Source organism: Habropoda laboriosa, unplaced genomic scaffold, assembly GCF_001263275.1.
Source record: "Habropoda laboriosa isolate 0110345459 unplaced genomic scaffold, ASM126327v1 scaffold297, whole genome shotgun sequence".
In the NCBI taxonomy this organism is placed as follows: domain Eukaryota; kingdom Metazoa; phylum Arthropoda; class Insecta; order Hymenoptera; family Apidae; genus Habropoda; species Habropoda laboriosa.
The window spans coordinates 509518-533251 of record NW_017100406.1 but is presented as its reverse complement, the minus strand read 5'-3'; the positions used below and the strand labels follow the sequence as shown (position 1 = coordinate 533251).

At 42.6% G+C, this 23734-nt stretch overlaps 2 protein-coding genes across 4 annotated transcripts in view; one reads left to right on the top strand and one right to left on the bottom strand.

Moving 5' to 3' along the window:
- Positions 1-609: 609 nt before the first annotated feature.
- Positions 610-23734, top strand: part of LOC108575406 — a gene marked incomplete at its 5' end in the record, with an annotated part of 32120 nt that continues 8995 nt past the window's right edge. Inside the window, 5 exons of the mRNA XM_017938183.1 lie at positions 610-653; positions 3177-3545; positions 7348-7581; positions 8133-8339; positions 13209-13302. Coding sequence (XP_017793672.1) covers positions 610-653; positions 3177-3545; positions 7348-7581; positions 8133-8339; positions 13209-13302 — 948 coding nt within the window. The remainder of the gene's footprint in view (positions 654-3176; positions 3546-7347; positions 7582-8132; positions 8340-13208; positions 13303-23734) is intronic.
- LOC108575437 (omega-conotoxin-like protein 1) lies at positions 14541-20029 on the bottom strand. 3 transcript variants are annotated; one of them, XR_001891430.1, is made up of 4 exons: positions 17166-17307; positions 15953-16080; positions 15591-15854; positions 14541-14845 (listed from the first exon to the last, which is right to left on the bottom strand). XR_001891430.1 is itself a non-coding variant. In XM_017938227.1 (3 exons), exons 2-3 carry the CDS (start codon positions 16043-16045, stop codon positions 15720-15722), a joined length of 228 nt encoding a protein of 75 aa, XP_017793716.1. In that variant the 5' UTR covers positions 16046-16080; positions 19882-20029; the 3' UTR covers positions 15544-15719. The 3 variants fall into 3 exon arrangements, 2 of the variants coding, with proteins under 2 accessions (XP_017793716.1, XP_017793714.1); XM_017938227.1 differs by lacking the exons at positions 14541-14845; positions 17166-17307 and adding an exon at positions 19882-20029 and having other exon boundaries at positions 15544-15854; XM_017938225.1 differs by lacking the exon at positions 14541-14845 and having other exon boundaries at positions 15544-15854.

Sequence of the window (23734 nt, the reverse complement as noted above, 5' to 3'; positions counted from 1 at the left end):
TAGATTGGTGATAATAATGTTTGTGTTGAACAGCTGATAGAAATTTAGAATCTGATTTTCCTTTTAAGGAATGCGTGTATAAATAATAAATGCGGACATGAGAAAGTGGGAATGACGATGTCTGATTGGTGGTTTTAAAAAGGTAGGGGAAGCCGCCGTGACCCTCAGGTACTGCAAGTACCTTCGAGTGGCATGTGTCGGATTTTCCCCATACCTTAACCGTAGCAGGTAATATTTTATTGGTTGCCCTGACTCGGCCGAGGTAAAATTCTTAATCCTAATACAAAAGGGGCAGTCGTCTTATGCATTCAAAAAAAGGTAAAATATGCACAATGGTTTTTAGTTATTAGTTTTACGCCTTTAACACGCACTGTGTCACGTTTTCACGACCTCTATCCTCCATTCGCGTTTCATTGCTTTCTATTCTCCCTCGGTTTCTCGCCTTGTCTCACATCCTCCTCTGCTATTTCCCCTTTGTGCCCGCGCCTCGTACGTTCTAATCCATCGAATTCTCGTTAAATCCTCGTTGATTAAACGCGAATTAGATTTAGGAATTCTCGCGTTCGAAACGTAGTCGGTTATGCAAATGCTCGCTGGTTTTTGTTGCAGTAACCGGAGGCAGGCCGCAGGAGTCGTCGCTACGAGCCGCAACAGTAAGTGTCACAGACCTGTAACGCTCCTTCGCCTTTCTCTACGCGCGTGCAACCGATATTTGTCGCGGCTACACAGAGAAACGTGCGAGAAATGTGTTACAAATCGTCGAACGCCGTCCTTTTTGCCTCTGACGTGACATAAAGCATCGAGGACAACCGTTGCTACGCTCCCTCCGGACGTTCCTCTAATTCGTCGAACGCCGTCCTTTTTGCCTCTGACGTGACATAAAGCATCGAGGACAACCGTTGCTACGTTCCCTCCGGACGTTCCTCTAATTTAACCCTTTCACTCCGAAGGACGTATATATACGCCCTCGAAGAATGAACATTCATATACGCTCTCGAAAAGTGGGCGCTCGGGTGCGAAGAGCGTACATATACGTTCATACCATGTATACTTTTGTTTCTTTTTTGTTTTTGCGACAAAATTATCGTTTGCCAAATTTCATTTAAATCCTATAAGACAGATATTGGAAACGTATGGGACACAAAAATCAGATATGAAATGTACCTCAGTGTCGACTAGCCAGTAATACGCTCCGTTCATAGCGATCATATTTTGTCACAAGCGCGCCGTAGCGAAAAGGTTAACCGCGAGAAACGTCGCGTAATCTCGCGGTAGTTGGTAATTACCGCGGTTCGAGCACACGGTGTTTCGAGGTGTAACTTGAAACGTAAATTCGAAACGTAACAGCAAGGGGGAACGAACTTTTCCGATTTGACTTTACGTTCCTCCTCGCGTAAAGTACACCGGAAATCAATAACTGTTCCCGAGGAAGGTGACAAGGCTCGTAAAACGTTCGAGTGTCTATCTGGAAATGTTTCGAGTGCAGCTATCGAATCGCATAAAAGGTTCACACCTTGTGAATCCGCGAAAGAAGAGAGAAAAAGGCACGTCGGGGGGTGCCTTAACTATTTCGTCCAATTTTCATCGTATCTCTCGTGCCCGGCCGATTTTAGGTTGCCGATAAACCGTCGGACGAACGGAGAACCAGGCTTTCATTATCGTCGAGCAAATATTATATCTCTCGCGTCGATTTCCCGAACAAACAAACGAAATATCGCCGCCGTTGCGTTTCCTAATAAAAGCGTTAAAACAATCGCGCGCAACGAATGCAATTTACAACTGGACATACTTCCGGTCGTTTTGAATAAATAAATCGCGGGAATTTATCGCGGAATACCGGCAGGAATAATTTACAATTGACCGAAGAAGAAAAATGAACCGACAAAAGTTGCTGTGTTAACTTCGTCGCTAGCACGAGAGCGCAGGGTTTGATGCGATTTATATGTATTTCCTTGCTGCCGGTTTGCTCGAGCGTACATATTTATTTCCAACTGAATATTTACGGAAAAATAGACGATAAACGAGGAATAAAATTTTCTCGTACGCGGCTTAGTTTCCGAGGAAATCGCGTTTGAACATTCGAGCGTACGCGCCGCGATATCGTGTGCAGCGCGCCAGACATTTTCAAGCCCGATTTTCACAAAAATTACGTCTCCAATGGGGAAATGTTATTTCACATTTTTTATTCATTTTTGCTTGAAGAATCGCCTCCTGTCGTTTGTACAAGACTTTTAACCGAATCCTGTACAATCCACGAGCTTGTATCTTAACACATTAGCGTCGGGTGACGCTAATTTTTGACGCGAAAATACGCCATTCAGATTTTCACACATCTGCCTAAAAATAAATTTCTAAAACTGTATAAACGGTTCAACTTCTTTCAAAAATACCACGACAGGCGTTTCACTTACTAAAACGGAAATCCAACGAAATCTTACCCTTTTTTGATCCCGAATACAACGGTGTGCTTGGTTTTCCATTATCTCTTACGGATCCCGAGTTATAGTTAAAAGTCGACACGTCTATCGTCGTGCTTGGGGTTAGTAGTTTCTCGCGGTTTTCACCTAAACTACTTAGCCGATTCTCGTTATCTCTACGGCGTTCGAATTCACGAACCACGATGGTGGAGGCAAATACCGAGAAATAAAATTTACGACGTTAAAGAGAAGTCCCACAAATAAAAGCGTCCGACGAAATCTTACCCTTTTTTGATCCCCGAATACAACGGTGTGCTTGGTTTTTCATAAGCTTTTACGGATCCCAAGTCACGAATCTGAACGTCTAAACGTAAGATTTCCCTTCGACGGAAAACTAGTTTACCACTTTTCCCAAAATTTCTCTGCAAAATATCAATGAAAAAGTTACGATTGAGAGAGAAAACGCGAAATCAGCCTGTATCAGAACGAATCCGGAATCTAAAGCGCCAACGTTTGCAACAAAAATAGCTTACAAAATGTTCCATTCTCCACACGCCAAGGAACAAATTTCCAACTGCTATGTGACACTCGGCGAAACACCTTGTCCTGGTTAGTAAAGAAAGAAACGAAACAGGCGACGTAACTCAGGACGTTATCAGAAAATTCCAGTCCATCGGTTTCCAGCCGTGTTCCAAGCTCTATCCTTGAATCTCTGACGGGGTAAGGTCGGGAAAGCACACAGGTGATAATTCATTTCAGAGCAGCAACCCTGAGGCAAGGAACGCGAACGCGCCGGGCAGCGTGCCGTTGGAAGATGGGATCGGTCGAGGTGAGCGCGAGCGGGTCGAACGGACCGATAACGAGCAGGCGGAGGAGGATTACGAGGGCGAGGACGAGTACGAGGACGAGCTGAAGGCCGTGGCTGAGTCGCACGAGGCGATGTCGAGGGACGACACTAGGAATTCGAACGCGTCGACGGCAGCGTCCAGCGACCAGCCGGGCGGAAGCTCTTCCACGGCGACGAAGAACTTCGACTCACGCGAGGTGATCACCGTGAACAACTCCGACGAGGATGACGCGTCGAACGAAGCGATCACCGACGAGCTAGTTGACAAGTACGACCAGGAGGTACGTGTCCCTTCTCTTCGTCTTTCTTTTTCTTTTCTTGCCCCTCAAGTCGGAGAAAATTGTGCGGTGAAACAAACGTTCCCCTTCGACCTGCTAGTGTGACGTGTCGAGTCTGTCTTTCTTGGGAGAGACGTCGATACGAGCGGTGGACAGTTCTGCGGAAGATGGTGTGTTTCTTTGGGAGAGCAATCCGTCTTTCGCGGACTGTTTCAACAGCGTGACACGACAATTCTCGTGATAGATCGGAGTCATCTGCATGCGATGCATCATGGGGAATGCACGCGTGGTATTACGTCAAACTGATAGGAAAAGGTAAACAAAGAAAGAACCGCGGTAGCGAACGAGGTAAAATGACGGTACGCATGTATGTAGACGAGTGTCTAAGTCAACAATAAACTTTGGTACTTCAAGTAGAAAATGGTATTTCATTTACAAATGGAAAATATGTTAATATTAAGCTACACAATCTTTTTGCACTTTCTATCTGTATATAACACGAGTAGATAAACTAAGATGCTAAAGACATCAATAAGACCTTTACCTGTAACCGTACTTCCAAAAGCGGCTTCCCCCAGAGGGAGAAACCCTAATTTGTCCTAGCTGCGTGCAGTTTTCAGTAAATATATTAGAATCAGTTGACTTTCGCTGGATACAAGAATTCTTCGTACGGTCCTGACAATGGTTTCAAGTACTTATCTGCTCGTATCTCTGTCAATTTTCGGGTCCCGGCAGCTAAAACATGTTTACTTTGACGTCTGACCAATTTTACGACCTCGCTATATCGTGGCCCCGACTATACTTCCACTGGTATTGGAAGTGGGAAGAAACTTAAGCTCGTGTGCACGTTTTGTTTTTCCAGTACTTGTGATACAGGAAATATGAAAATAGCAGTTTAACCCCTTGCACACTACGCTGAACCTCGGAAAAAGCCAGGCCAAACCCGTCCGCCTGAATGGTCGCGAAGAGAGCCGAGTGGCGGAGCCCGAGTGTCGAAATTTGAAATACAATATCTTACGACTGAGTGCAACATAGTCGCGCTACGAGCCACGAGTCAGACTCGTGATATTCATGTTTGGCCTGAAATTTTCATCACGAGTCAGACTCGTAAAAATAGTGCAGGGGGTTAATAGCAGTAACTGCATAAAAAATTAGATCACTTTTTTCTACGTTGACGATAAAGAAGATCCTCTCAAAATTCCCTCGAAAGTCATACCGAAGCCATCGACATATTTTTGCAAATTAACGCCAGTTCGTATAATGCAACATTGTAGCCAAAACCGAGGCCAGTTCAACGACCTGACACCGTCACGACCCAAAAATGTGATTTTTTCGTTTCTTCTTACTTCCAACGCTATCGTAACTAATTGAAACGTTCCTCGCAAGTGAGACACTCTCTGTAACGTAAGAACGAATAGAATCAAAGTTTTCACAGCGAACCGGATATTTAGGCAAACGTAGGAAACGAATTTCGATGGTGAAATATCGCGGAGTTATGGTTGATTGAACAGGCTGACACAGTGTGATCGGAAAGCACAGCTCGGACGTGGAGTTTCGATTGATCGAGTGTCCACGCGATGGTAACTAGTTCCATGCGCGTTGCACCGATGACCTGGTTCCATCCAGCAGAAATATCGTACCCGTGCGAGCCTTGACCACTGCTTCCTCGGGCAGGGTGTCGCGGGGCAAACCCTGACCCGCCGTCAGCCCAACCCTGACCTACCCCATCTCTTACTTCGTTTCCGCGCTCTATTTACGATTAAGCTGGCCACGCGCCAGAATAACTTTGATCCCAGATAGCTGCCTCTGTTCGTCGATACGTTTCCCTCTCTCGCGACGTTGTTTCGTCGCCTCTGGAATTCCTGCCCTCGAGAATTCTCCGCGGTAATTAACCAAGATACCAAAACGTAACTTCAGTGATGAATAATCCAATGCAACTGATTTACCATCGAGCGAGGGGAATAAATAGTCAGATACGATGGAACAGAATTGTTTCAGAATTGCAAAGATCTCGTATTTCAGAGGCGCCGGAATTATTCGAAGGACAGTTTCGAATTTAAGCAGCTGGTAGATGGAATTTATCGAAACAACTCGATCGAATCTCCCGTTCGGTGGAATGTCGGGAGAAGAGGAAACGGGAGAGATAAAAGGTAGATTCAGGTCCTTCGGACGAGTCGGCTAGAAGGCGATTTCCCAACGACGATCGTTCCTGTGCCGTCTAATGTTTATCGGTAGACGTATGCGGACATACAGGCAGGACGGAAAGTACCTACTTTGCATCGACAGTGGTCCGAGCTGTTTCACGATTGGAAAGCCATTTGTAACGTCTTAAGAGGGGAGAGGAAGAGGTGAAATTTTAAACGCGCTCTTTCTATCCGTCTTCTCGATACAGACGCTTTTATTGCATCTCCTTTCGGTGTTTCCCTGCGTTTCTCTCGTATCTCTCTGTTCGACGTGAACTGGGGGAACATTGGCAGGTGTACAGGGGAACGTTAGATTTTATTTAGGATGTAAATAAGTTTAGATCGCAATAAGTAGTCGGTTTGAGTGTTTAACGCGTTGAATGCTGGACCAATTCAACGTAATGAATTTTTTTCAGGTTTAGTTAAATTCGCAAAAGTCACCTCCCCACTTAAGGGGAGAAGTCCCTATACACGGCTTAGTTTTCTACCAACTTTTAGGAATATTTTGCAAAGAAACCAATGCGCTAATACTGTCGGAACTTTAAGGGTACTTTATTTAATATTATAACGAGCAAAGAAAATTTTGATGACAGTAAAATTATGATAAATACAAAGGAAATAGAGCAGTATTGTAAATAGGTTCTCTTTTCGAGGTGCAAAACGGCGTCAGATGTAGCATCCCTGGTAGTTATCCGAAAGAGACGTATTTGACAATTGTAAGAATATGAACCTAACATGGTGCGAAAAGATTGCATATTTTAAAAATGGCGGCACAGTATACGGAGGGTTAACCCCTTAACGTGTCAGACTCGTGGCAGAGATTCTGGCGAAGATGCGAGAAAAATAGTTACATTAGTAAGAAAAATTCATTGTAATCCTAATTTTCGTTTGAATTTCTAAGACTGAGGATTGCTAAATGTAATTAATTTGGGACAGATTAGTTTTTGTTACCTGATACAGTACTGAAACTTAGATGCATAGTCGGAAAAGAAATCATAGGTTAAGGGGCAGATTGCGGTACGTGTAATCGAATGAGAAGAAGGTTAGGGTAATCGTACAAACTCGCTCGATTAGCTGCTCGGTGTAATCTCACCAGGGGGGAGAGCTTCTACAAATAATATCACGCGATCAGGCTAATTGAATCGGCCAATCATCCCCCGTTGCACAGCGAATCAACGACATGGACTATTCAGTTCGTCGTGAAACAGCGGAGGACTTAATCGTATTTCACCTTTCTATCAAACACGCGTTCCACTGTTTCCTTCCTTCCATTCTCGCCGAATGGTTTCCCTCTTTGACCGACCAATGTTCGCCCCCAATTTACATGGAAACGGAATTTTTTCGGCAATTTTCGAAACACTCGCACCTGTTCTCCGTCCTTTCTAATTTCGCGCGTCGCTCGATTGTTATTTAAATTCCGCTCGTTACGATTTTGCCATAGGTATTTTCTATGTCTGAGAAAAGTGTCGTCGAGTGACAGTCTCTGTGTGCCATTTGTTATGAAATCCACTCGATTTGCGATCATTTTCTCACCGTTCCTCGCGTTGTTTCCCCGCGAATCGTAGAACACGACTGCTGTAATCGCGAGGACGAATCAATGGAGGAATTTTGTGTGCTCACAGGTGGCCGAGCTGTTGAAGTACAAAAGGGAGAAGAACTCGAACCACAACGAGGGGAATCGTACGAAAACGAAACGAGTGCCGACTGTGAAGAAGGAGCTGAGCACTCAGAAGGAGATCTTGATTGGCAACAACGAGACACAAGTGCCGAAGAGTCTGGTGCCGCCTGAGGACACTGTGAGTGGACTGGACGAGGAAACCGAGGCGATCCGGAGGCGAAACGGCGGCACGAACGAGGTGATGGTTGTTTTTTATTGCGAACACGAGGGGCGTTCGAGATCTTCTTGTCGTTAGGCTTAGTTACAGCTTCACGGCAGATCAAATTATATTTTTATTACCGTTTTTCTTCATTATTTGTCACCTTTTCTGTTTCCTCGTATTTCACGTCTATTCGTACTTTCATCTATATCAGCACAACTTGATTAAAATATTGCGAACGAAAAAATGATTACCGAAAGAATTGAGGCACAGGGTGAAATAATGAGAAAGTTAACATTTTCGGAATAATTCCAAAAGTGCAAAATTGAAATTGAAATAGAAAAGTGAGTGGTAGATAGCTGTGCAGTGAATAAATAAACGGATTCTCAACGGAGATCTGTCTTTTCCCGTCAGAGTTCCGAATTTCTGGCAGTCTGATCTTCCGATTCAGTTTTTATAAAATGAAAAATGCAGATATCAACGGAAGTCTCCCTCGGAAATAATGAAATTTCAATTTCCTGAATATTTAACGCACTCCGCGGCGCCAGAAACGAGGAAAATTCAGCGAAGAACGATGTTTCTGCTTGCAGCCGATAAAATTTGAGGATCCAGGGTATTCGAAGTCGTCGCGAGGGGAGGACGAAGTGACAACGGACAATCGATACACGAATTTAGAAGCGCAGGACTCGAAGAAGTTGGACAAACGGCAGGAAACGGCGTGGAAGGATCTGAAATCCTGTTTGCTGACGGAATACGCGACCGATGAGAAACGTCGTCAAATGCTGCGCGAGCTCGAGGTGAGTTTGTCCCCCGAAACTTTTCCCTTCGATAATTAATCGTTTTAATAATTGATCGCCGCTCCTTTGGCGCCTGGCGTTCACCCCTCTCGCCGCTTCTTTCCCAACAAGTCTCTCTCGTTCCGCGCTCGATAAAACATTCTGCCCCGAAATAAGCCGCGGCGAAAAGTAAATAAAAAAGAAATACTCCGATTCGAAAATATTTCCGTGACGATTCTTCGAAAAAATAACATTACTATTCCAACTAAACAAAACCTTAAAGTATTTCCCTGACAATCGGAGAAGACACAAGTTCGGATCGACGCAGAGAAAATCAAAAATAACGTTAATATTGGAAGTAAAGGAAGCCTTAAAGCATTTCCCTGACAATTGTAGAAGACACAAGTTCGGATCGACGCAGAGAGAATCAAAAATAACGTTAATATTGGAAGTAAAGGAAGCCTTAAAGCATTTCCCTGACAATTGTAGAAGACACAAGTTCGGATCGACGCAGAGAGAATCAAAAATAACGTTAATATTGGAAGTAAAGGAAGCCTTAAAGCATTTCCCTGACAATTGTAGAAGACACAAGTTCCGTTCGACGCAAAGAAAATCAAAAATAACGTTAATATTGGAAGTAAAGGAAGTTTTAAAGTATTTCCCTGACAATTGTAGAAGACACAAGTTCGGATCGACGCAGAGAGAATCAAAAATAACGTTAATATTGGAAGTAAAGGAAGCCTTAAAGCATTTCCCTGACAATTGTAGAAGACACAAGTTCGGATCGACGCAGAGAAAATCAAAAATAACGTTAATATTGGAAATAAAGAAAGCCTTAAAGCATTTCCCCGACAATCTAAGAAGACACGCGAAAGAGAAGCTTCGAAACGTGGTAAAAGACAGGCGCAGAGAAGGGATAAACAGACACAAACAGGGAACGAGGGGGAGCAGCAAAGATTGTAAAGACCGATCGATCGACGGGCGAGAAAATTTGGTGGGTGGTTTGCGAGGCGTGTGGAACCGAAAGCGGAGGAGAATGAAGAGGAAATTTCCATGTCGTGGATCTCAAAGGGCTGGCCGAAATCCGTAATCGATAGACAGGCCTGGAAGCCGTTGGCCACCGTGTTCCCGGGGCCAATAACCGGCGAGAGTGGCTTTGTTCGCAGTCAAATCGTCTTTCCAACCACCTGCGGCAGAACTTTGATCCCCCTCGGGACGATGATTTAAATCGACAAGACCAACCCCTCGCCGTACACCGCTACTCCCGGTGTCTTCATAACGAAACAGCTGCTGAACGTCGCTTGGATTCATCATTTCCCATTCCGCGGATGAACCAGATTTAACAACGTTCGCTTCTTCCAACTTTAAATTGCCTCTTACGTGCCGGAGAATCAAAGAGTTCGCGATTAAGCCGGCCTGGTCTGTTGAAAAACGAACGGTTATCGAAGACCGTCGAGGGAGAAAAGAGGCAGCAAAGGATATAAAGAATTGAATTTGTAAGGACGAAACCGGAGGAGGATTCATTTGTATTCGGTTCACTTGCCAGGATTAATATCCGAGATTCGAGGTAATTTTGCGAGAGATAAGCAAGGTGGATGTTTCGAAGGAGAAATGGGGAATTGCGTTCGGCTGGAAGAGACGGTTGCCCGTGTCAGATACAAATGAGAAAGTTGTCGCGGAACGATCGGTGAGGGAATAAAACGGTGGCCACGATGATGAATGCCGGGGCCAACGCTTTCAGACCGGTTAACCACCGAGAAGTCTCCTTTTATCGCGCGCGCAGAGGCAACGTCCTCTGCTTTCTTTTCGCGCGCAACGCGAGGACCCCGGGCTATTTGTTCTCGTCGCACGCACAAAACACGCCGGCGATCCTCGAGAGTGACAGCCGTGATTCCAATTCTCGCGGGAGAAACGCGGCGGAAAGTTCACGGCGGAAAGATGGAAACCGGTTAACCGGGATCGAATTGATACCTAATTCGACATTTCTCGAAGAAGAATTCCAAGATGAAATTTCACGTGCGTGCGAGATGATTGAAGAATTGCAAGAAAAATTGCATTGCCGGCGTGGAAGAGGTTTGCGAAAGTAGCGAGGAAGGAATTGCACAAGTTCCTTTGACGCGGTCCTCGAGAAGGATCGGCGAGGCTCAGGCTTCATCGTCGTCGTTCCTCGTAACGAAGACTCGGGCACAAAGGATGCATCCTGCCGGCTAATTCGATATTCATAGCGCGACTTCTTAGCCAGCGTGGCGAAATTGCCGCGACAATTGGATTCTTGGGAGAAAGGTGGACGTTTTTCTCTCGCGTTTTCCTCGCGGCAATTTTTCTAGAGACTTCCTTCCTCGAACAAAAATTCTACCAGTTGTGTTGTAAAAGCTTCCGTGTTCCGTCGTTGGTATTTAAAAATTGAACAGGTGAGAGAAGAATCTTTGGGCGCGAGCGTTCGAACAGTTCGACTTGGAAGAGCAAGAGAGGAGAACGGTGTCGTACGGAAGGTAACCGGCTTGTCGACGTTCCAGAGAAGGAAGCACGAGGTGGAAGGCTCGCTTACGGCAGATTGGAAGGCGTCGCGAAGATGTCTCGCGCTCCCGACCGGCCATTATCGCGGCAGCTATTCCAACGCGCTTACCGCGGAGGGCGCGAGACGAAGCACAAAGAAGCGCATTCTCATGGCTAATTCAATATCCTTCGCGCGAGCCGGTGTAAGTATAGTCGCAGCCGCTCTCAATTGCCGCGGCTATTGAATCAGCTCCAGCCCGGGAACAGGAGGAGTAAAAAAGGCTGAACAGACTAAACAGAGGAGGAGAACGAAGCCTGGTGTGGATCTTTGTTCGTGGAATGGCGAGAGACAGAGGGAAGAGTGTCAGTTTTACCAATGAAAAAGAAGATGTGTCGACCTTTGTTGCGTCGAATTTGTTGCACGAGGGAAGAGAAATTTGTGAAAAGTGGCAGTTTTGAGAAGGGGAATGTTGGAAAGAAGGGAGTCAGCGAGTAAGGTTAGGCAAGTGACAGTGTTTCGAGTATATGGGCGTTCGGGACAAAAATCACAACTTCTAAGTTAATCAATTTTTAACCTAAGTTCTCGAAAATTCTGTCAGCTTCAACCTACACAGGGTGTCCCAGTATTGATGGTACAGCCGTGGAGGGGGTGATTCCACGTGAGAAAATAAGTCGGAAATATGGAATAAATTTTTTTCATTCGAGAAAATCGACTTTAAATTTTCTTCGAGTACGCATGCACCCTACATAGGACGGATCTCGACGTTCGGTGTACTGTGGCCAGCATTTTCAACAACTTTTGCGTTAATAAAGTAAATGTTGATAATTACAGTCGATTCTCTCGAAAACGAAGCCATACTTTCCACTTATTTTCTCACGTAGAATCACCGCGGTTGTACCATCAATCCTGGGACACCCTGTATAAATCAAATGAAAAACACGAATGGTACATATTCAGAAAATACGCAGATTTTAATGGAGCAAATTTCACGTCTTAATTTTCAAACGAAAAAATTTGTAGATTCTACTTGTCCATTGGTCGAAACATGTGCGCCTCCGCAATTAAACACTATGGGCGTAACTTCTCAAAAGACTAAACGAACGAAATTATCAGCGCAGAGGATGAATCGACGCGTCGACATTCGCGAGATCCTCGACAGTGTCTCCAGAAGGAACTTCCGGTTGCCGTGCTTCGTAATTTCCGCTGGAAGCTCTCGGTATTTCGTGTCGAAGCGGTCCGGACCGACGTCGGTAATCGTAAATCAAGGGAATTAAGATTAACAGGTTCGTTTCGTGTCTCTGCGATCTCTGAGAATCCCTCGTCGAGATGCAGCGCGTTCGAACGGTTCGAGAAAGGCCGTCTCCTTAATGCTGATCCTCCTCACCCTTCTCACAGCTCCGCTACCTGTCCCTTTAATAGAAATTAACGTCGGCTGTCTGCCGGAGATTATCTGACCAGGTTGCATATCTTCTAACAAAGAGCTACGACGAGCTTTCCTCCTGTTGCACGCTGTTACGCGAATCCCGGATCCTCCCCCGAGTGAAGCACACGCGAACGTCAGTCCCTGGTAAAAATCGCGGAGACCAACCGTATTTTATTTATCTTATCCTCCGCCGTTCTAACACGCCTCTATCTCTCTTCGATATATCCCCAGTCTCCGTGGGATCTTTTAGTAAAAGTCGGACCAACCTCTTTCTTCCTTCTTTCGTCCTAGCATGGACGTCTAATAGAATTCTACGTATAATTGTAAAAAAAAATCGAAGGTAGGTGAAGTTTTTCAAGACGTTTCTACTGCTGCCTCCTTTGCTCGTGCCTCTTTCTCTAAATTCTTTCACGTGATACACCAACGTGGACCAGATCTTGTCGAAATCCCAGATTTAATCCAGCTCTGTTACTCCGATATTCTCGAGATTCCCTTGGAGTAGGAATCCGCAGCTTAACGGCAATTTCGCGTCAAGGTAGCAAGGATGATTTAACCTAAATGACACTTGATCTCTGAATAGAATCAGACGCGGAATTCACGAGCAGCTAGGAAAATCGCGGAGCCGTGCTCGCGACTACGTCGTTAATGACGTCGAGTCGCGCGAGAATATCTGCCGGCGCGGTGTATATTTTGCGAAAATATGTTCGAGTGGAAAAGCAGGAGAGAGAGCGAGAGAGGGGAGAACGCGACGCGGCCACGCGGAACGAGGAAAAATCCTCGAGTCGTCGTTTCGAAACCGAGCCGCTGAACAACTTCATTAACGACTTCCATTTTTCTCCACTCCCCCGCTGATTTGGCAATTCCGTCGGCGGGGAAATGGTGTACCGATTAGAAATGCGCTGTTTTCGTTTTTAACGATCATCGAAGTCGGTCGACGGGATGATTAACTATTCTTTGCGTTGTTGGCCAGGCTGAAGAGGACGTCCTGGTAAATATCTTGCTGAAACTTTGGGCAAAGCTAGCGGAGAATCCAAGTCGATGGGAATCCGTGCAGAAACTACTCGGTAAGTAACATTAAAGTTACAGTTCTATGGAGTAGCTGGTAGTTTGTTGGGATTTCGAGAAAATGTGTCTGATAGGTACACTGCTGTTAGGAAATATCGGCACACCCTGTACATCGTATTCTCAACTACAGACGTTTCTCTTTGAGACTTTGTCACAGACTACTTTGGTCTTCGCCTGGTTGCAAAAGTAAAGGTACTGTAACTATTTTATTTGACACTAGAGCGACCAAACTTGTCGAAATGACACATTTCTTATTTACGCTCTTTGGAAGTGTAGAGTGACTTTTGTTGAGATAAAGAAATCAGTATACAGGGTGTCCGAATTTTTATCTTTGCCATAGGACGTGCCGATAAAGTTTGATAAAAAAAAATTGGAACTCACTGTACTTGAGTTTGTTCAAATTTTTACGATACTTTGTAAGAACAGTGTACTTTTTTATGGAGACAGCGTACCGTCTCTAGCGCAGCTTCCAAAAATTCTCCAAACGCACGATTACGATAATTAAATAAAAATTCGATCTCGTGACAAGTGATTAAAGAGTTGAATTACACTTCTTCGTTCAACTTGCAAGACAATCTCAGTTTGCTTCACAATTCCCCAAGTATCTTAATACTCGCTCTACCTACAAACGCACTCGTCGTTCTTGTCAGAACTCAGAATTTTCGAGGAAGGAAGAGCGAGAAGAAACGTGACACGACGCAATTTGCCGTCGAAAAATAAAAATCAAGTTCGTCAACAGCCTATCAAGTAAGGAAGGCGAGGTGAAAGGTTGATGGAGGAAGTTCCGCGAGTAAAATCACGGCGGAGTGACTTTGTCGCGAGCGTGCTCGCGGTCTCGGAAAGAAGGAACCTGTTGCAACCCTGACGAAGTCTCTCCTCCGTTGATTATCGTTTCGCGCGCGACTTGCATATGAGAATAACGAGCGTTGCAACGTCGAGACGCAGGGCCGCGTAACTCACGACTCGCTATTCCGTGACGAAAGTTGAAATACCGCTGTTAGATAAGAAACACACTGACACACAGAAGAGCGCAGGCTAATCTCTTTGCGAACGGGAAGGTTAGAAAAAGAGAAGCGAACCGACCGACTTCTGTCTCGTAAACGAGTTGCGTACAGTAGTATCTCGTAACCGATTGATAATAGTAATCGCGACCTCTTCGTGGCACGGAATTACCGACAGTGATTTATCGGAATTTTCTCTGACGTTGTGGAAAGAATAGGATCGAAAAGCTTTCTGCTTCGATTCGTTCTATTTATTGTCCACTTGCTTTTCAGCGTATACAACTACGAGAAACCACACACGCGTGCTTCCGTCTCCTTCTGATTTCTAGCTTTCTCCTTAACCCTTTCGCCACGGCAAATTTTACTGCGTAAGTAACGAGGAAGATTAATGGTAAATGTTTAATCACGATTGCGAAATTTGTTCTTTCGGGTGTATCCTTTTAACCCTTTCAACTCCATTGTCGAGTGTGACTCGACAGCAACTTTATTCACTGGTACTCCTACGTCGAGACACACTCGACATTTTTAAATTGTTGGTTTTCTGGAAATGAAAAGAAAATTTTTAGAAAATTGGGAGTTCGAACGGTTGAAATTTGATTTATGAAGTAAGCTGGAACTGCGTGGTGGATAACATTCGGTATTGAATTAAGGTGGAAGTGTATCAAGTGGCTCCATACAGTATAGTGTAAAATTAAGGTGGAAGTGTATCGAGTGGGCTCCATACAGTATAATGCGAGCGAATTTTCAATATAAAATGCAGTATTAAATTAAGGTGGAAGTGTATCAAGTGGCTCCATACAGTATAGTGTAAAATTAAGGTGGAAGTGTATCAACTGAGCCCCATACAGTATAATGCGAGCGAATTTTCAAAATAAAATGCAGTATTAAATTAAGGTGGAAGTGTATCAAGTGGCTCTATATAGTATAGTGTAAAATTAAGGTGGAAGTGTATCAACTGAGCTCCATACAGTATAATGCGAGCGAATTTTCAAAATAAAATGCAGTATTAAATTAAGGTGGAAGTGTATCAAGTGGCTCCATACAGTATAGTGTAAAATTAAGGCGGAAGTGTATCAACTGAGCTCCATGATACAGTATAATGCGAGCGAATTTTCAAAATAAAATCAGTATCTAAAATTAAGGTGGAAGTGTATCAAGTGTCTCCGTGTGGTACACTTCCGGCGAATTTTGAGTATTAAATTAAGGTGGAAGGGTATCAAGTGACTCCATACAGTTCAATGCCAGCAAATTTTCAAAATAAAATTCAGTATCGAATTAAGGTGTACATTTCCAGCGAGTTTTCATAAACGCCTATAGTAACGAAAGGGTCAAGAACTGGAACGTAGATTTTTTTCCTTAAACGTTGATAATTTTCTTCGACGAAGATCGATCTGGTTCACGCGACGAGTAATCGATTAATAATCCTTCCCCTTCCGGCCAAGAATCTTCTCGCGTTGCTTCATCAGCTCCTCCGACGTGATTATCACTTGACATTTGTTCGCGTATTGGAGACACGTCATGTTACCGCAGCATTGCTGACTGCTCGTGCACTGAGGACAAGAAGATAAAATCCGCGTTAACGAACCGGTGTCAGGTGAGCTCTTATCGACTACTGTACAATCAACGAGTAACGTCATTTTACACTCACCGGATCGCCGTAACGACCGCACAATTCTGGAGCCGCGTCGATCAAACTGCTGGCCAACAGAACCACACACAGGAACAGCATCAACTTAGACATTTTCACCTGGATTCTGTTTTCCTTTTTGTTTTCTTCTGTAACCGGAGAGTAAACGAAGTTTATCGAATAATGTTTCCAAGCGGACAGAAGTAATTCACACGCAGCGGAATCTCTCGTTTGATCGACTGGTCGCGGTCGGCGGTCGCGAGGATCGATGAAATTTCCGTCGGTTACGCAAGCGAGTTTCGCACGAGAAGAACGTACACAGGTGACCGTGAGTGACTCATTAAGTTGCTGAACTGACTTGTTTTTGAACAGAGTGACTAAAAAGGTACGGTCATGGTCGACCGTTTACGTACGTCGTCAATCTACTTTGCGACAATGGCGTTACGCGCTTGAATAAAATTCTGCGGAATTCTGCCACTGTACACATGCTTGGAATGAAAATTAGGCTCGTGAATAAATCTAGACTCTTACTGATTATACCGTCTCGATGTAAATAGTACGAACGTAGAATTTTATAGGCTAGCGTTCATTTATTGCACTGTTTCCTATGGAATTGTGGATTATATTTTAGGTTATGGTAGTTTTTAGTTGGATCTGTAGATGCTGGCTATATTATTCATTACAGATTGACGTTTTGTATTACTTTAGACTGCTGGTTCGTAAGTTAGGATTAAGCAAAATGAAAACGGACCTCGTAATTCTAAAAGGAAAACAACAAACACACGTAGAATTTGATTAAGAGATTCGTCCATTTTTCCAAGCGAATAAAGAAAGATTTTTTAACGTGCTTTTGCAAGAGCCAAGTATAGTTCGCGGAGGCGGAGATAACGGTACTTAAAGTCCCATCTACACTAACGAGATCAACAACGTAATAAAATGACAGCAATACGTGTCATCGTGCGTTCAAAGTTCGCTGCACGTCCCAGTTGATATATCGCAAAGCTTGCAAAGTATTCCGGGGAAAAGTTGAGAAATTTGACGAAACTCACGAAACATCTGTGTGTGTTTTTCCACCGTTAAACGTTTCTTTTTTTTTTTTTTATGTTAATTATTCACGATTGAAATTCGACGCAACGATCACTGTTTCACCGTGACGACGACGCTCGAGAACTGGACAACTCGAAACAAGTCCTTGGAGACGGTAAAAACTGCGCATGAATACTCTTCTACTCACCAGAAAAAACGTTCGTCGAAGCGGATTTCACGGCGGTTTCTCGACGGTGATAGCGGCAAGTGTTCGACCTTAACTGATTTCTCGTCTTTTATACCACCGCGTCGAGTCACTCCGGACCCCTCTTTAAACTCCGTGCATCACGTACGGAGCGTATATGGAGGTGTGCGTGGACTCGAAGAGTGCGAGAGGTCATAGCGAGAAATGTAGCATTTCTGAGTATACGAGGCGAGTACACGCGTTATCCGCGGTTGATCGTGTTTTAAGAAACGCGATTTTCTCGATGTTTGCCGCGTTCCAGGTTCCACTATGCGGAACTAAATGAGATCACGTTGCACAATCCATCGGTCGATCAATTTTCCACGTCTTTGTCGGTTTATTTATGGGCACAAACGTTTCACACTTTATTTGCTTCTTTAGTTGGAGGATTTTCAAACATTTCTGGGAGACGTAGAATTTAGCGGTGAGCTTTGAAATTGTAAAAAAATGGTAAAATTTTTATATTTATTGCAAATTTTTTGGGAAGATGAAAGTGTATACTTTGTTCTGTTGTTAAGGAGGATTTTCAAACATTTGGAGGAGACCTAGAATTTCTGTAGTAAGGTTGAATTTTTAAAAATTGAAAAAAAATGGTAATTGGCAAAAATTTCATATTTATTGCAAATTTTTGGGGGAAAGTGGAAATTGTACTTTGTTCTGTTGTTAAAGAGGATTTTCAAATGTTTTGCGGAGACCTAGAATTTCTCTAGTAAAGTTGAATTTTGAAAAATTGAAAAAAAATGGTAATTGGCAAAAATTTCATATTTATTGCAAATTTTTGGGGGAAAGTGGAAATTGTACTTTGTTCTGTTGTTAAAGAGGATTTTCAAATGTTTTGCGGAGACCTAGAATTTCTCTAGTAAAGTTGAATTTTGAAAAATTGAAAAAAAATGGTAATTGGCAAAAATTTCATATTTATTGCAAATTTTTGGGGGAAAGTGGAAATTGTACTTTGTTCTGTTGTTAAAGAGGATTTTCAAATGTTTTGCGGAGACCTAGAATTTCTCTAGTAAAGTTGAATTTTGAAAAATTGAAAAAAAATGGTAATTGGCAAAAATTTCATATTTATTGCAAATTTTTGGGGGAAAGTGGAAATTGTACTTTGTTCTGTTGTTAAAGAGGATTTTCAAATGTTTTGCGGAGACCTAGAATTTCTCTAGTAAAGTTGAATTTTGAAAAATTGAAAAAAAATGGTAATTGGCAAAAATTTCATATTTATTGCAAATTTTTGGGGGAAAGTGGAAATTGTACTTTGTTCTGTTGTTAAAGATGATTTTCAAATGTTTTGGGGAGACCTAGAATTTCTGTAGTAAGGTTGAATTTTTTAAAAATTTTAAAAAATGGTAATTGGCAAAAATTTTATATTTATTGCAAATTTTTTGGGGCGATGAAAGTGTATACTTTGTTCTGTTGTTAAAGATGATTTTCAAATGTTTTGGGGAGACCTAGAATTTCTGTAGCAAGGTTGAATTTTTAAAAAATTTTAAAAAATGGTAATTGGCACAAATTCCAGACTTTCGTTGCAAATTTTGTTTCGTTCTGTTATCGGGTACAGTCATTTTCGACGATTTTCGAAATAATAGGTTCGAAAGTGAAGTGAAACACCGATATCTATGCACGTGCAATTTCAGACCAATTCAGGTATCTATTATCATATGTACATGGCCTTGTAAAAGATGCGACGATTAGCTGCACTTAACACGTTGACTGCCAAGCCTATTTTGAAGAAATCTGTTCTAGATGCCAACATTTTTTTTCCAATTTATTGTATAGAATTAAACAAACACATATTAATTTTTATATTATGACTTTAATTTGAATTGTTCTTTTGCAAAAAAATGCTTTCAAAATATGTAACTTCTACCAGCAAACTGCCAACTACGAGTTATCTCGTAGCTGGGCAGTCAACGTGTTAATTTAGACATAGATAATAACGATTTTAAACGAGCATACGTAAGTGAAAAGAATTTAGGTGATTCAGTCAAAACTCTAACAAGAAAGAGTCATTATTCCTATTAGTTTCAATGAGAAATCGTTTTCTCTTTTTAACGCGACTGTAGGTTGTATTTAACGATAGGAGGATAGTGCGTGATCTGGGTTACTTAGTACCCACACAGTAAGTTCTCCTTTTTAGTTTTTATTATTTTTCTGGCTCACGAGGTGACCAGTTTACTTATTGCCTACCGACTGTCTGCTTGACTCACCCTGACTCTCCAAGTCACCTCGCGAGCTTCTTTCTCACCCTCTTCTTTTTCCTGATTGGTTACCCCCAACTTAGTGGTTGTAACCAATCAGGAATTTTGTCTTTAACCCGCCGCTAGTCCTTTGCGCCCCTGGCGCGCTTTTTCCAGGACCGCGGCGAATTATGGTGGGGGCGTATTGTCCGCTGTAGCGCATTTGGCGGATTTTCCTCCAGGTCCGATACTTGGGACATGTGGCTTGGGCCTCTGGGCCCGTATGGTGAGGGCGTATTGTCCGCTGTAGCGCATTTGGCGGATTTTCCTCCAGGTCCGGTACTTGGGACATGTGGCTTGTGTCTCTGGGCCCGTACTAATTATTCACGATTGAAATTCGACGCAACGATCACTGTTTCACCGTGACGACGACGCTCGAGAACTGGACAACTCGAAACAAGTCCTTGGAGACGGTAAAAACTGCGCATGAATACTCTTCTACTCACCAGAAAAAACGTTCGTCGAAGCGGATTTCACGGCGGTTTCTCGACGGTGATAGCGGCAAGTGTTCGACCTTAACTGATTTCTCGTCTTTTATACCACCGCGTCGAGTCACTCCGGACCCCTCTTTAAACTCCGTGCATCACGTACGGAGCGTATATGGAGGTGTGCGTGGACTCGAAGAGTGCGAGAGGTCATAGCGAGAAATGTAGCATTTCTGAGTATACGAGGCGAGTACACGCGTTATCCGCGGTTGATCGTGTTTTAAGAAACGCGATTTTCTCGATGTTTGCCGCGTTCCAGGTTCCACTATGCGGAACTAAATGAGATCACGTTGCACAATCCATCGGTCGATCAATTTTCCACGTCTTTGTCGGTTTATTTATGGGCACAAACGTTTCACACTTTATTTGCTTCTTTAGTTGGAGGATTTTCAAACATTTCTGGGAGACGTAGAATTTAGCGGTGAGCTTTGAAATTGTAAAAAAATGGTAAAATTTTTATATTTATTGCAAATTTTTTGGGAAGATGAAAGTGTATACTTTGTTCTGTTGTTAAGGAGGATTTTCAAACATTTGGAGGAGACCTAGAATTTCTGTAGTAAGGTTGAATTTTTAAAAAATTTTAAAAAATGGTAATTGGCAAAAATTTTATATTTATTGCAAATTTTTGGGGGAAAGTGGAAATTGTACTTTGTTCTGTTGTTAAAGAGGATTTTCAAATGTTTTGCGGAGACCTAGAATTTCTCTAGTAAAGTTGAATTTTGAAAAATTGAAAAAAAATGGTAATTGGCAAAAATTTCATATTTATTGCAAATTTTTGGGGGAAAGTGGAAATTGTACTTTGTTCTGTTGTTAAAGATGATTTTCAAATGTTTTGGGGAGACCTAGAATTTCTGTAGTAAGGTTGAATTTTTTAAAAATTTTAAAAAATGGTAATTGGCAAAAATTTTATATTTATTGCAAATTTTTTGGGGCGATGAAAGTGTATACTTTGTTCTGTTGTTAAAGATGATTTTCAAATGTTTTGGGGAGACCTAGAATTTCTGTAGTAAGGTTGAATTTTTTAAAAATTTTAAAAAATGGTAATTGGCAAAAATTTTATATTTATTGCAAATTTTTTGGGGCGATGAAAGTGTATACTTTGTTCTGTTGTTAAAGATGATTTTCAAATGTTTTGGGGAGACCTAGAATTTCTGTAGCAAGGTTGAATTTTTAAAAAATTTTAAAAAATGGTAATTGGCACAAATTCCAGACTTTCGTTGCAAATTTTGTTTCGTTCTGTTATCGGGTACAGTCATTTTCGACGATTTTCGAAATAATAGGTTCGAAAGTGAAGTGAAACACCGATATCTATGCACGTGCAATTTCAGACCAATTCAGGTATCTATTATCATATGTACATGGCCTTGTAAAAGATGCGACGATTAGCTGCACTTAACACGTTGACTGCCAAGCCTATTTTGAAGAAATCTGTTCTAGATGCCAACATTTTTTTTCCAATTTATTGTATAGAATTAAACAAACACATATTAATTTTTATATTATGACTTTAATTTGAATTGTTCTTTTGCAAAAAAATGCTTTCAAAATATGTAACTTCTACCAGCAAACTGCCAACTACGAGTTATCTCGTAGCTGGGCAGTCAACGTGTTAATTTAGACATAGATAATAACGATTTTAAACGAGCATACGTAAGTGAAAAGAATTTAGGTGATTCAGTCAAAACTCTAACAAGAAAGAGTCATTATTCCTATTAGTTTCAATGAGAAATCGTTTTCTCTTTTTAACGCGACTGTAGGTTGTATTTAACGATAGGAGGATAGTGCGTGATCTGGGTTACTTAGTACCCACACAATAAGTTCTCCTTTTTAGTTTTTATTATTTTTCTGGCTCACGAGGTGTACAGTTTACTTATTGCCTACCGACTGTCTGCTTGACTCACCCTGACTCTCCAAGTCACCTCGCGAGCTTCTTTCTCACCCTCTTCTTTTTCCTGATTGGTTACCCCCAACTTAGTGGTTGTAACCAATCAGGAATTTTGTCTTTAACCCGCCGCTAGTCCTTTGCGCCCCTGGCGCGCTTTTTTATATAAACAATTCTTAAAGGTTAGTTATGTGCAAGTCCAATGTCCGAATGTACGAAGTTCAGTGTTGAGACCGTTGGTGAAAGTTTCTACGAAAACATGCATTGTTAGATTTACTAAACATTAAACAGACTAAAACAGTTTTCTCAAAAATAGCTTTGCTAGCGCGCCCGTCATAAACCGTGTTGGTCGTCCGCGCAAAACATGCATTGTTAGATTTACTAAACATTAAACAGACTAAAACAGTTTTCTCAAAAATAGCTTCGCTAGCGCGCCCGTTATAAACCGTGTTGGTCGTCCGCGCGGCAAATGCTTACTTCTGCACTACAGCTGGTCGCTACGCGACGATTGATAAATTAACGATAAGCAAACAATGTCCGTTAAGTACAGTGAAACGAAACCATAAAAGCCACTATTTTAAGACATAGTTCACAGTTACAGTTAACGGAACAACCCATATTTCTCAACTACTATTATAACACTACAAATAACAGTGACGTTCGGTAATGGAAAGTACGCGATACTGTCCATTCCCAGAAAAACTGAACTTATCTCTTCCTTCGAATTATTTACAAACATTCGTGCGCCGATAAAACATTTGACAAACATTTGCGATAATTGCTCCTCTTCGAAGAAGCAGAAGAAAAGGAAAAACAGTCGTCGAGTCGATAACGTTCCGAGAACACAAACTACCACTTAAACGCAAAAGAAAAATAGAACGGAAGAACCGATTGTTTTCCTCTTTCCGTTCTACGCTGCGCAATTTTGCACGGATAAAAAATCGCAAAATCGAATTTTCGGAAAAAATGTCTTTATCGTTAACAGGCGAATTATGCGGAAAAGTTGGGTTCTCGACGGTAGCAAGAAGCCATTCACGGGTAAATAGATTGCAGTCGGAGCGTTAGACTGTTAAAAGGAAAAAGGGTGCCGCGAAAGAGAAGACCCGCCGCCGCTAATCGCGTTTCAGTCGACCGAGGAATCCAATAAAGCCTCACAATAGGTCGATTAGACGGATAGTGTCTGCATTATTGCCCGGTGTAATTGCCTCCTGACAATTAGCCGGTCCGTATAACGTGGAAATCAATGTAATTCGCCGGTGAGAGGGTAGAGCGTCAGCCCCGTTCCGATTTTCCCTGGTTGCATTCCGGCAACTTCCGCCTCAAGCCCCCCGTACTCTTTTTCAACCCTCCCACCTTTTCATCCACTCATTCGATTACTTCCTGCCGCGTGGAACAATACGTTAACCCGTTTCACGCCCACTCTTGCTGTTTCGCTTTGCCCCGACAGAATTAACCGGAAACAAAGGAAACGAACGTATCCTGAATCGAACTCTGGCCGATGGTCTTCTTAAATGCTCCATAAATTCTGGATAATTCTAGGGGGACGTGCTGTGACAATGGATGTAGCTTTTAGGTGATAGAATGATAAGAAGAAATTTGTAGCGGGGGTTTGCTTTTGTGCATCTTCTGTTTGGGAGAATGTAAAGTGGGATGGAAACGTAGGAGAGATTTGGTAGAGGAGGGATGTGATCCTGGACGTCGAATGGGTCTGGAATGAATCTTAGAAAAGAGGGGGAAATGGGTCCTAGAAGACAGGGAAAAATGAGTCCTAGAAGGCAGGGAAAAATGAATCCTAGGAAACAGGGTAAAAACAGGGGAAGATGGGTCCTAGAAGACAGGAGAAAAACAGAGGAAAATGGGTCCTAGGAGACAGGGGAAAATGAGTCCTAGAAAACAGGGTAAAAACAGAGGAAAATGCTAGAAGACAGCGCA

Coding starts and splice junctions, on each gene's coding strand:
- LOC108575437 (XM_017938227.1), bottom strand. CDS start 16,045: ATGTCTAAGTTGATGCTGTTCCTGTGTGTGGTTCTGTTGGCCAGCAGT. Junction 15,855..15,952: donor GCGGTCGTTACGGCGATCCG/GTGAGTGTAAAA, acceptor TCTTGTCCTCAG/TGCACGAGCAGTCAGCAATG.